General features: G+C 42.8%; 1 protein-coding gene across 1 annotated transcript; it reads right to left on the reverse strand.

Annotated features, from left to right (window-relative positions):
• Positions 1–136: 136 nt before the first annotated feature.
• On the reverse strand, positions 137–12770 carry Tefu (Serine/threonine-protein kinase tefu). Its single transcript, XM_071794306.1, has 19 exons — positions 12515–12770; positions 12091–12228; positions 11577–11976; positions 11118–11471; positions 10518–10890; positions 9455–10282; positions 9038–9221; positions 8190–8956; positions 7686–7981; positions 6214–7396; positions 5761–5971; positions 5106–5542; positions 4272–4862; positions 3287–4148; positions 2187–2957; positions 1612–2094; positions 932–1215; positions 558–784; positions 137–447 (listed from the first exon to the last, which is right to left on the reverse strand). Exons 1-19 carry the CDS (start codon positions 12584–12586, stop codon positions 269–271), a joined length of 8640 nt encoding a protein of 2879 aa, XP_071650407.1. The 5' UTR covers positions 12587–12770; the 3' UTR covers positions 137–268.
• Positions 12771–13323: the final 553 nt, after the last annotated feature.

The following is a 13323-nucleotide window of genomic DNA, read 5'->3' on the forward strand; positions in this document are numbered from 1 at the left end:
TCGCCTTTCAAATTCGATATTTCAAGTACGCGCGCGGCCGAAAAGATAGCAGCGCGATATATCGATTGTACGGTATCTCGATTCTCGATCTGCCGAGGCGCCATTAATACGAATGGGGATCACGAAACGACGGGAGTTTGGAATGTTGATAAAACTTTACTTCAACAAGTATAAAAAGGACACTTCGAAATGTACATTACACCATTAAGCAACATACAAAACTTATTCTACGAGTATTCGTCGCGGATATAAAACTATTTACTGGTATTCACAAGTATGGCTGCCAGCCACAGTAAACTCGGCACAGATTCGCGGGGTCTCGCGCTTCCTGCAGGAGTCTCTCGACCTGTCCGGAAACGCTGGACACCAGACCGTCCTCGGTGCCCTTCAGTTTCTGTTCGAGCCTCAAAAGAGCCCTCTTGGCGATCTTGTTGGTTTCCACAGGCGCTAAAGAAGGTGAAAATTTAGCGGATTAGGACGTCAGTCATAATTAATCAGGATAGTCTTACTCAACTTGGGCTCAAACTCATCGTTTTGTCTCGATTAATTTTTCTCACCTCGGCCACTGTTCTCCGACAAACCCCTTACGACGTCGCTCTGCATCTTGCAGGCTTTCTCCGGCGTGATTGCCCACGTGAAGAGCGGATCGTATAGCAGAACTTGAAGGAGCGTGATGATAATCTGCCTCTGATCGCGCAGCATTGTCATGGTCACTTCGCAACTGCGCCTCATGGTGCCCTCGATGCCAGAGGCGCCCATGGCAACCTCGATGTCCCTGGTTAGCCTACGATAAAGTAGACAACAACGATTGAAAAAAGATTACAAAGGTTTCGAGAATATTTGCTAAGTATAATAAAAATCTAATATTAAAAAAATTCCTATATATACATATAGTTTCGCAGGCAAAATGATTTAGTATATGATGACTTACCTGAAAGGAATTGTCTCGGGAAGGGGCAGGACCTTGCCCTGCTCGAAAGCTACGCCAAAATCGATGTGCACCACCTCGGCGGTGCGCTCGTCGATGAGAATATTACTCAGATGTCGGTCGCCAAGACCCAGAATGTAACCCGCGATAGATGTGGTGGCGACGCTGCGCGTGTATGTAAGAGTCCTCTCGACCCAGGTCTCGGGCGATCGATACTTCTCTACAAAGAAGTGATGAAACGCCGGCCTCATACGTTTGCAGCACTCGAGAAAGACCTTCAGTTTCACCTAGGCAAACCGAAAGACAATAGAAGATAAAAGATAAAAGGTTTGAAAACGAAATCTCGAACGATCTTGATCTAAAAATTCAATTTTGTTCTGTAATTGTAACGGAAAACATTTTTATTCAAATACTGTTCTTAAAAAAACTATATTTAATTTAAATACTGTTCTTAATTAAAATATTGTTCATGCTTTCTTTGAAGAAAGATGATTAATATCAGAATTGTTAAAAAGTCAATACAATTTAGTCTTCTAAAAATATTAAATTTTCAAATGTTAAATTAAATAAATAAATAAAACTTAAGGAATTATTTTGTTAAAATATATTGTAATAAAATTTACGCCTTGAAAACAGTCTGTTAACAATTGAGAATAACGGAAAGATTTTTAGTTATTATTTACCTCGTTCGATTCTTGTGCGGCATTCTTCAACTTGTCTCTGGCTGCTTCTGCAGTCAAGTCCCGCGGATAATACTTCTTGTGCATCCCGGGCGTGCTCGAGCTACCTACCAGAGCCGCCGTGATGGGCACCGTGTTGTCGCACCATTCTAGCACGCCCGATCTCTGCGTCAGCGGCACCACTTTGTACGTTCTGATACGTAGATTCCGTCGTTGCGTCTCCTTACACGTGCGCAGCAGCGTGTTTATCACGGTGAATACCTGCTGCATCACTGCGTCCTGCCGTAGGTCGTCCTTGCCTTTGACCAACTGCCGGCGCTGCACGCCGTCGGTGCCGACGCAGATGATCTTCTTGGGCGCGGTCACACCGCCGACGAATTCGCAGGACTCCTGATACGATCTTACGCCGATTACGTCGTCGTAATTTCCCGATGGTCTCACAGGTAAACTCAGGGTCGGTAGGAGAACGTTGTTCAAGTTTTTGATCTGCAAAATAGATTAATTAACCTTAGAATCAGATTTCGCGATTTATGATTATTCTTTCCAGATAGCTATCGGAGTAACGACGAAAAAAATACCTTGGATATTGGCTGATCCCGCGGTATTGGGTAGCCTTTGTTGGTATAGCATCTACCCTTGGGTTGCCAATAGGCAAAACTCACTAGTGCCCGCGATAGACTTTCCATTTCACGAACGATTGTTCGCACAGAGGAATCGGTCAATCGGCTGAGGAGCCTTTTAGCACCTAGCACGCGACGCTCTTCCTTCTTCGTGACTGTTGAACTCGGGTCATATTCGTCGTCGCTGTGCAGATTCTTCAGCGCCAGCACCACAGGCAGCGTGTGATACGGATGCTCTAGGGCGCACCGTTCGAGAATCCGGAAGATTCGCGCGGAGAAGCTACGTTGCTGCCTGACATCGTTGCTTATATGAGCGGCCAATTGTGGCACCAGCGGCACGAACTTGAACGACGGAATGATGTCTAGCTCGTCTAGCAGTTCTTCGTTCACTTCATCATCGTACATGTTGTCGAGCCAGAGTGCCACCAGTCGGAAGATTAATAGATTGTGTTCCTCGCTGCTGCGCAGCGTCTTTAGATAATACTTTAAAGCCTGTGCGAGATAGTTACGCTTTTCCTGCTCGATGTTCTTCAACTCGGCCGCGTCGTTCGTCGATTGCTTCTGGCTGATTATCACGGCGCGTTTAAGGTCCTGATTCCTCATCATTTGCGCATGGTCCACTTTATCCGTATTGCTACGAGCGTATTCTTTCAGTGCCTTGTATGTTGGGGAGTTCATGTACGTGCTGATCTGTTGGTATTGCTCATCGGCAAAGCGCGCCAGTGCAACCTATGACGAAAAAAGTATATAAAAGACACCGAGAAAATTCTTTTTTACTGACAAGTTAATTTAATCAATTGAAAAGTTGATTGCAATAATAAATAACTCACACAACAAAAATAATGCTCAAAATTTAAGTAACTTAAAACAAAAGAGCAAAAGGGTAATTTTTTTCTTCGTAAATAATTATAATATTTAGTATAAAAGAAAGTAATATAAAATGCTTTATGTAAAGAAAATAAAGTTTATATAGTAATGATATAAGTCGACTTATGCTATTGTTACATACGCAACTTCTCAATTAATTCACTTTACGTTAGAACATTTTATTCTCCCACCTGTGTGTCGTGCAAGTTTCTGATAACATCGGGCGATTGCTCGTCGATAGCTTCGCTGATCTCAATGGATGCTAGATAATACTTCTGTATCACTGCCTGAGGATTCTCCGACTTGGTTTCCGCCATCCAATCACCATAGACTCGCAGAGCCTTGGCTCTCAGGCTTGGCTTCGGATTCTTCTTCTCGATTAGGCTCCGTAACAGATGACGCGCCATCATCTGCTCGCCATTCATCCATGTCAAGAGCGACTCCTGGTAGAGTAGTTGATTCTTCAGATTCATGGGCAGATTTTGATGCAACTCAAGAGTTCTCAGCGCTCGGGTGGCCATCGAGAAATTGCCCTGACCCTCCGCGACCTTTACCAGGTCCAGGCAAGTTGCAAAAAATGCCTCCTGCACGTTTGGATCTGTCCACAAGGACTCGCGGATGCGGAACATAGTGATGCGTTGCCATAGGATTGGCTCCACGTGGTCGAATTGACCGATCAGACTGATCTCGTGCTCGTTCCAGCGTTGCAAAATCTCGGAATATCTTGTTTCCGGCGAGTCAGCCGCCCAGCTCAACTGTTCGATCTCGCGCAGCAGCCGCAACTGCGACAGCTTTTGATTGACAATTTTGCTACTTTCCGGACTGATCACTCGTAGCTCATGGATCACGCTTTTGCGGCCAAACTTGATCCCCCGATCCGTGCCCCGCCGGTCGTTCTCGTGGAAGCACTTTAAGGCATTATAATGGTGAATGTGGAACGCGTTCTCCAGTGACTCCAGTCGCAACTGCTGAGATTGGAAATCGTTATAATTGGCAACAGTGGCCTCGTTGACGGGCAGATCCCATTTGCTGAGTCTCCAGGCGCAGTCGTAACTAGAGGAAGAAATTTATTTATAAATTTTCATACGCAATCTATCAAATCAACCACATACTTCATCTTTCTGTCTGCAAATTCTTATATAATTGTAATGCATATAATTGTAATACGTAATGCACCTAAATTTCTCATCCGGACTATCCCCCAGGAATTGCCACTGGAGAAATTGCAGTCCCGAACGGTGTAGCGCGCTTGCCATCTCCGTTCTGGCGTTTGCCAGCGACGAGTGATTGTGGTTGGACAACTCGATGTCCTGCGCGAGCATGACCTCGTCCCAGCGATTGACACGGGCATAGTATTGTACACGGGAGTCGTGATCAAGCACATGCGACCATCCGGCGCCGGATTTGGCGTCTGGGTCGCTAATGTTCAGGTAGGTGTCCAGCATAATGTTTTGCAGCACCCGGCCAACCTCCGGCTGGCGTTCGTAGATGTAGTCGATCCTCGGGTCACTGCTGAAGTCCGGGTAATCCGTCGAGATCAATCCGCAGGCGAGTTGCGCGAATAACAGGGCCGTATAATACGCGGAGCACTTGTGCGCCGCTCTGGCCAGGTAGACGTAATCGAGTCTTAAGATCGCGCCGTCCGGCAGCTGGGCGCGCACGTGGTTCACCACGTCCAACATGCGGCGTACGATCTTTTGATCGCAGCTGTCGCCTTTCGACATCGGCGATGCAGTAGTTTCCGTCTCGTTGATCGCAAAGTGTTGCCTAGCAATTGATATAATTTGATGATTGGTATCAAATCTTGAAGTTTTAAATGCACCGAATTTTACTTTTTGAAACATTTAAAACTTCTTTAAAATAACATTGTCACTTGAAAGACGATAAAGCTCCCGGTATACTTCGCAGAGTTTTACAAAAATATTTAGATTATGTTAAGTTCCAAATAAACGTCTCACGATATTAGATCCTCCGTTTAAGTGCTTATAAATAATAACAAATTAATAATACCTGAAGAATTTATTAACGCAGTCGCACATGGCATCGATGAAGCTGTCGTTTTTGTGAATGACGAGATAAACGATTCTCGGGAGAATCAGCTCGCAGAATTCGACGCTGAGTCGACAAACCAACAGGAAGTTCTCCAAATAGGAGTCTGGGAAGCACTCGGCGACACTGCAGGTGATGTTGATAATCCACTCGGCGTAATTCTCGCTGTTCTGGACCGTCCATAGCGCGTTTTCTGGATTCATGATGACACGAAATCTTGCGGCGTCCACACGGAAGGATGTCTGCTTGCTGCAACGGCCGCGAGCGAACGGACGGATGTAGTCAATCTTCAGAGGTGCACACTCGAGGATATTCGACAGGTCCTTTGAGTACTTGGAGTCAAATAGTTTCTGACCGTAGGAGGTCGATAGCACCGCGTAAAGGGCATCGGCGCTAACCTTGAGCAAATATCAAAGTATATTACTTAGTCTAGTGTTTTTGAAATATCACATTTAAGAGAAATGCTATACTTAAATACCGATTAAAATACAGATTAGGAAAATATTTTGATGTAAATGTGGATTTTTTTTGCTCATAACATTACAATCCAATATGATTGCAATAAGGGTACAAAATAACATAAGATTTAATTATATAATTATATCAGGATAAAAACCTTGCGAAGTTCCACTGAGTTCTCCACAAGAAAGCTCGTTAACATTGCGACGGATCGATAGGTCAGAGCCTCTATCGCGTAGTCTGCTTCCCGGACGAGACTTCCGGCCGGTCGCAGAGCCACTGTGGAATCTATTGGGCCTAGTTCGCCAAGGCATTTGGTGGCCTCCATTGATACGCGCGGATTAGGCGATTCCGTCAGCTTGATGAGTCTGAATTTTTAAAAATGTACAATATTGTGTGATAGAATAAAGAATATGAAAAGTGAGATGACAATAGAAAGATATCAAGGAAAAAGAGATTAAATAATAATTATATACAATAGTAATTCAAGTTTATAATAATTATTCGAATAATAATATTCTAGTAATTATTCGAGTAATAATAATTCGAGTATTATTATTCGAATAATAATTATATGCAATATTAACTGTAATATAAAACACATGTTTACCTAAATATCAACCGATGCAGGATATTAGCACTATCTTCAGGATACGGCCTCTCCAACTTTCGGTGCAGTTCCCGCAGTTCACTTTTCCTCGTCGACAGCTGCTGCGTGAAATTCGCGAGATCTTCCAGCGTGCACTCGGCGTTTTCCTCGCTCATAGCGTCCAGGAAACGCTCCAGCTCGTCTTCGAGGCACAACGCAGATCCGTTTTCCAATCTGGCGGTGTCGTAAGCTTCCCTCGCATCCCGGAAGACTTCGTGATTCGGGAACGAGCCGAGTTTCGCGATGGCCTCTCGTAGCACGTCTCTTTGCTCCACCACAAGAAATCTAAGTAGACTCACGGCAATCTCGTTGACGTTGCTCATTTTTGATTGTGCCAGGCCAATCAGGTTCGCCACGATGAACCGGAGAACGTCTCGGATCTCCGCGGCTCTCGCGGGCAACGCTTGTCTTAGGAACAGATCTAGGAATTTGCAACATGCTGCGATGAACGTCTCGTCGCCGTCACTACGGTTCCTGGTTAGATGCAACAAGCTGTAGCACACATCCCGGATCAGGAACGCGGCCATCTCGTCAAAAACGGGTTTCGCGAGATCAAGCGTCAACCGTGAGCAAAAGTATATGTACTGATGCAGTCGCTTGAGCTTACCCTCGCGAGAGCGTGACGAGTGTATGGCGATCGCAAGCTGCAACAGCGTTTTTTGCAGCGTCGCTGGTTGTTGGTCGACCAGCGTGCACGTGTTTAGTAAGGTGTGCAGTTCTAGATAATCAAAGCACAGATCCAGAACATCTCGTAAGAAATGCGGCGGATCCATCGCCGGGAAGTGCGTGGACGAAATCGAGAGAACGCGTCTAAAGTCTTTCTCGTCGTGCAGCCGACGTATCAGTTCTACGAGAACGTCCTGCAGACGAGAACAGAATAGTTGTCTGAATTTGGGCGTGTCTGCAAACTCGTCGGTGTTGTTCATCAACTTGCATATTATATCGACGGCTTCACTATCGGATTTAATAGCGCGTGATATCAGCCACACGAAGCAGGACGGAAAGACATCTTCGAAGATCTTGTTGAAGGCCACACCGGTATTTGTGCAAAAAGACATGGCTTCGTTGATGTTCGAAGTGCGCAATAGAACTGGGACAATGCAGTTGACATTCTTTTTAAAGAACTCGTCGATAGTCTCGCATCCTGTTGACAATAATAAGAGTTCGATCCTCAATTTAGCGAGCTTACATCAAGGACTAAATATTGAAATAATTCGCAGTATTAGATCAAATACTGGGTTTATATTATACATTGTATATGTATAAAATATTTTTTCTTTAATCTTATAAAACCTATAGGACCGTATATTAATAAAAGTCCTTAAAAAATCCTTAATTATATTAATGGATGCCAAATATCAAAAATTTTCATAATATTAAGTCGGTAAATAACTGATTTTTTTTTATAAAACCGCTATTTGACGCGTTCTTACCCGCAAGCGTCCATGGAAAGCTCTGCAATGGATAATGCTTGATCCAGGAAGTCAGCAGATAGTTCAAATTATCCTCAATGAGCGACACGTATGTCGTCGTGTGCTGCGCCGCCGCCAAGAGGATCTTCCGCACCGTCTGCACATTCACCTTCTTCTCCGTCGTCAGTCGCAATATCGAAAATAGGGCGCGACCTTGAAGAATCCCGCTGGCGCACGCTACGGAGGCCATCGCGATCAACGCAGTAGCCGTCCTGGTTTCTCTTTCATCCCGCAGTTGACTCTCCACGAGATCGTCGCTATTTCATGGATACAAACAAAAAAGGAATTACAAGTGCTGGTACTCGCAGCGACATTGTTGCATATTATTCTGAACCATGTACACACAAGTATTGCTATAAAAATGAATATTACAAGTTTTTATAAAAACAATTTATAAAAAATATTGCTAATTTATTTTAGTGTCAGATATTAGTATCTTCTTGTATCATATTTTAATGTTCATACTTTTGTACATTAGAACTCGATTGTTGGGCCGTCTCGTCGAGCAACTTGAATACTGTTTCCTCCACTTTGACGAAAATCCGTTCCTTCCATTTATGAGCGATGTTTCTGAAGGACAGGAGCTCCTGCAGGCATCGCACTGCTTGCGAACGGAGCACAAAGAGCGCATCACCGATATAACTGAGAATACTGTCCAGTATCGTCAGAACGTTGTCGTCGTCGCCAACACCAACTTGACTCCACGAGAAATCCTGATCGATCCGCACGCAGCTACATGCGCACTTCATGTAGCTTGTGTGCACGAGAATACTACAGTTTCTCTTATAAATACGCTTGTGAATCTGCTCGAGCGTGTGGATGATCCTTTCAGGCGAATAACCATGCTCGATCGCATATTCAAAAAAGTCTGGCAGTAGATTCAACAGCCATCGCAACAATTCCTCATCCTTGCAACCCTTCTGGCTCATGTCTAGCAAAAGATTCAATGGCTCATTTTCGCACTCGCGCTGAATCTCGCCGTGGTCGCGCGCAACGAGCGACTCGAGGATCGTCAGCGACATCCTGGAGTCCACGTAGCTCGTAAAGTCCTGCTGCAGGGTCAGCAGGTTATGCATTATCTTTTTCTGCAACGTCTTGTTACAGTCCGTGTCGACGTGCAGAGCGCAAAAAGACGACAGAGCCTCCACTACCTGCAGACGAACCGTACCTTCGCGTGGAAGGGGCTTCGAATCCGATGTTTCCAGACACATATCGGAACGCTTACGTCTTTCCTGAAAAGGTAGGATGAAGTCGCTCATTAAAATCAATTTCTTCGTTATACGAGAATCTCTTAGTTTTCTTGCCTAGTTTACCTGAAAAGCGTTATGGTCCTCGTAATGATCGCATTTGTCGTCTTGATTCAGGAGATCGAATATGTTTTTTATCATGTCCATTGTAGATGCCAATACGATTATCTTAGCGATTTCTGTGTCGTAGGTTGTTCCATAGAGCATCTTCAATGCTCTAGTTACGCTAAGCCAGTAAATGTATTTGTACCTGCAAAGAAATATTTAATGTATCGAACGCATGCACACGTTTGTAAGAATTTAGAGCTGGAAATAGTGAGCAAAGAACAATAAAAGTTTAAGTTCTGCAATGAAAGTTGCAGTTCTGCTAATAGCATAACTACAAAAAAAGCACAAAAGCATCAAATGTTTCCTTCAATCACTTCTAAAAAAAAAAGAGAAACTAAAGAACTTCTTTCGTTCTGTTATGCTCGTATGCAATACCTGGCCCAATCGATTTTCGTCAGCATTTCGAAGCTGGTTTTCAGTTGTTTTTCCATCGCATCAATCAGTGGATAGTAGCCGACGGCATCTTTCGTCGTAAGAATGCCCAGCTGCTTCAGAGCGGACAGGAGTCTCGTCAGGAAGGCGAGCTTCATCAGTATGACATGGACTTCTGATATATTTTTATTTTCATTCTCTTGAATAACATCATGTATCCGCCTTTTTAAGAAGTTGAGCACCTCGTGTATGTAGGAGACAGGACTTCCAGTGTCAAGCACCACCCCGGAATCCTGTTCGACGTGCTTGTTCTTCGAACTCGCCGACAATGTCACCTTAAATGTCAAAGACGCGTGACAGAGTTGCGGGAGATCTGTCGAATGGATGTCCTGTTGTGGCACGAAAGAGATCGCGCGCGTTTTCTCGCGGCTCTGCGAGAATTTCTGCTCCGTCCTGGTATTTTGTCTGTAACGAGAGCTCAGAACGAGGTTCACCGACAGCTCGCAGATGTCTTCGATAGTCTCGATGGACAGTCGCGCCGCCAGCTTCTGCCATGGCATATTCAGCAGCCACTCCAGGAGGCGCGTCCTGTCACAGATCGGCGCCGTCATTGTCATGGGCGACGAGTCCAGCACCGACGTGGTCGCGTCCACCGGCAGGGAGACACGCTCGCACAGCTGTCGCAACGTGTGCACGCTATTCGGCGACCAGCGGATCGTTTTGGTCAGGTACAACCTGAGGAGAGCGTTCGCATTTGGTATCCTATTGTACTTTATGAAGCAGCGAACTAACGAATGACCCGACTCCTCGTTTTGGTTCGCTCCTAGAGATCTGCAAGGATATAATATTAATTGCGACATTGATATCAAGTCTATTTATAAAACCCAACAATTGATGTAAACGTTGGAAATAAATGTTACATGGCTAAAAACAGTTATTTACAGATAATACATAATCTTTTCGTAAGTTTTAATATACTAAAAAGTAGAAAGTTCTTTAAAGGAAAATTTATTATTTTAAAATAATTTTCAAAAAAATTAATATTGAAATTTGAATTAGCACGCACCTAAGTAGCATGTCCCAGATTTTACTCCAGTGAATTGTGGCGTCCTGTATTTCCTCTCCATTAGACATCTCGTTCTCCATGAGAACAGAGGCAAGTTTGTACAAAATGTTCATGACAGATTCGTCTCGAGATAGAGCAAGTTCCGTTAAGCGTTGCAACAAGGGCGCGAAATCTTGCGACCTCAAGCACTGTGGATATTTTCTTAGTGTTTCTGTCAGAATCCTTAATAACGACCACACTTCTTCGGGGCTGCTTTCCGTTAGCAAATCGATAACATTTTCAATTCTGTTCATCGTTCGTCTGCGTTTGGCCGATTGAGAATAACAGCCATCGAGAGATAAATTTACCGAGTTATCTATTATCTGTTTTATCACTGCAAAAAAATATGTAACACGTTTGTTAAATTAATAACTTATTCGTTTACTCATTATGCAATTAAATTATTCAAAATTGATTTATGTTGTATTTTTTGCAAAAAATCCTAGTATTTAGATTAAAAATTTCTAAATATAATCAATAAAATAATCGATATTTTTTAAGCAATTTTTTAACGTGAAACGTTAACTACATATATTTATGTTTTGTGTTGACAAATGGTACCTTCAGTGGAAAACTGAATAAAACTGCGCCACTGCACGTCCAATTTGCAATTTTCCTGGATAAGCAAATACATGCTACGCAGCAAATCCCTCCATTTGTCCCAGTCGAATGCATAAGCGCCATCGTCATGTTTGGATATACCCTCTGGATGGTGAATCTGCAGAAAGATCAACAGCAGCCTATATTTTTCCTCAGAGCCGTTCAAACGTAAGATATCCATTGATATGCTCTCGCTGAACTTGCAGAGAGCGATTCTGCATTCCGTTGTAATTTGCCTGCATACACTGCTGCTCAGTTTGTAGAAAGACTCTATCAACTGTTCATTGTTTGTCTTCACATCTTCAAATACCTTTTCTAGAACGTGAAATAATTTTACTTTGCATTAATTCTGAACGATATAGAATTCGTTAACAAAAATATACTAGCAAAATAGTTTAGAATAACCAAGTTCCAGCGTACCCAGAAACAACAGCAAATTCTTCACATGCGGAAGTAAATTGGTGTGCAAAAAAGAATGATCTATGATCATCTGCAACGCGTCTAACACGATGTGACTTTTGAGCTTTTTGTACAGCTTGGTACAAACAGTCAACAGTTCCCTCCATTGTTCCGTTGTGATATTACTGTGATTTGTACTCTTAGGCAATATATATTTCACCAATATTCTTAGATATGTGTCTTGATAATGATCGTAGACCTTAGAATCCAATATCTGCAATATTATACCGACTATTTCACTGCCTCTCAGAAATTCAGCTGACCTCTCACTGGCACGGCGAATTGTGTCGATAACCAGATTATTGAGATGTTGTCTCTCATTGTTCTTGGCAGCCGTCTCTTTACTGGGTCTCTCTGCTTCCTACATTGATATTGTTCAAGTTAAATGACAAAAGGTGAATAAAAATCACAAACAAATGATATAAAATATATTAGGAGATGCATATTCCATACTAGATTTTGATACAATTCTTACATCGATAACTAGCTTGTGGGCGGTGTGTATAATACTGGACCAGTTGGCTCTTCCTGAAGCTTTCCTCTCTGTATTCTGACATATCTCCCTGATAGCATCATCATCTTGATACAGATCTAATAGCTCGTTTACGCATTTCTGAAAGTTGACAGGATTAAGAAATACAGGACGATATATAAGAAATACAGGTTGTCTTGAAACTAACAGAACATGTTTTTAATTAAATTCCTTAACCAACTCTCTTAGAAAATTTGATATAATTCTGTACGAACAGCTGAATTGAAATATTCCGTATGTATTATGAAAATCAAGTTTGTCGTCTTAAATAATATAGCAGCTCTTTGTCGATTAACGAAACGGATGTCTGCAAGTAGGACTGTTTTTTCTAAATAAAAACATATAAAAGCGGCAACAGAGTGGTTACCTTCTTATCGGTCAGTTTCGAGCTATCGGCTAGCTTCAGAATGCCGGTGATTCTCTCCGATATTCGCGACATACTCGTAATTGCCTCGGTGGTCCGGTGATCGTCGACACATTAGCTGTAAAACTGACTTAACAAAAAGAATCACATCGGATTCTGATAATTATTCGCGAAATAAATAAACGTACACACGTGATATTTAACCCTCCCGCGAAATACCGCCAAGTGCCATATACTTCACCGTGGATCATAGATGGAATCTAGATGGTTAAACGTGTATGCGCGTTATGCCCGTATCACACTAGCGATTGGCAATTGCGTTTACGTCTACGTCGTTTGACCAATCAGAACGGAAATCGCGAATCGCAAAATCAGCAGCTACTTTCTGATTGGTCGAGAGACGTAAACGCAAACGTAGACGCAATCGCCAATTGCTAGTGTGATACGGGCATTAGGGCACTATCGAAATAGTCAACTTCTATTGGCTGAATTCGGTTTTAACATTTTTTTTTTATTAAGCGGTATCCATAATTAATGTAGAAAATCTAAGCCAATTTTTAGTACTTTTTGAATTAAAAAAAAAAACTTAAATTTGAGAAAGTTATAGCTTGCAGTTCTAGCATCGTGGACACAAGGCTTAAAGCAACTTGCAGCTCTTACAGAAAACCAGAAGTTTCATTGGCTTAAACCGAAACTCGGACCGATTTCTAGTATCGTGTACACAAGGCTTTAAAGTCTTCCAAATAAAAGTCTTTTTGTAACTATTTTTACTTACTGTTGTATAATAAAATAATAATAAAGACCACAAAATT

The sequence above is a fragment of the Temnothorax longispinosus genome, chromosome 11 (genome assembly GCF_030848805.1).
Source record: "Temnothorax longispinosus isolate EJ_2023e chromosome 11, Tlon_JGU_v1, whole genome shotgun sequence".
Lineage (NCBI taxonomy): Eukaryota > Metazoa > Arthropoda > Insecta > Hymenoptera > Formicidae > Temnothorax > Temnothorax longispinosus.

What these genes read in the sequence shown, in the direction of transcription:
- Tefu (XM_071794306.1), bottom strand. Translation starts at nt 12,586, where the DNA reads ATGTCGCGAATATCGGAGAGAATCACCGGCATTCTGAAGCTAGCCGAT. An exon ending in ACTCAGTGGAACTTCGCAAG is followed by an intron (nt 5,543 to 5,760) that starts GTTTTTATCCTG and finishes TATTTGCTCAAG; the next exon opens with GTTAGCGCCGATGCCCTTTA. An exon ending in TGCGTTAATAAATTCTTCAG is followed by an intron (nt 4,863 to 5,105) that starts GTATTATTAATT and finishes ATCAATTGCTAG; the next exon opens with GCAACACTTTGCGATCAACG.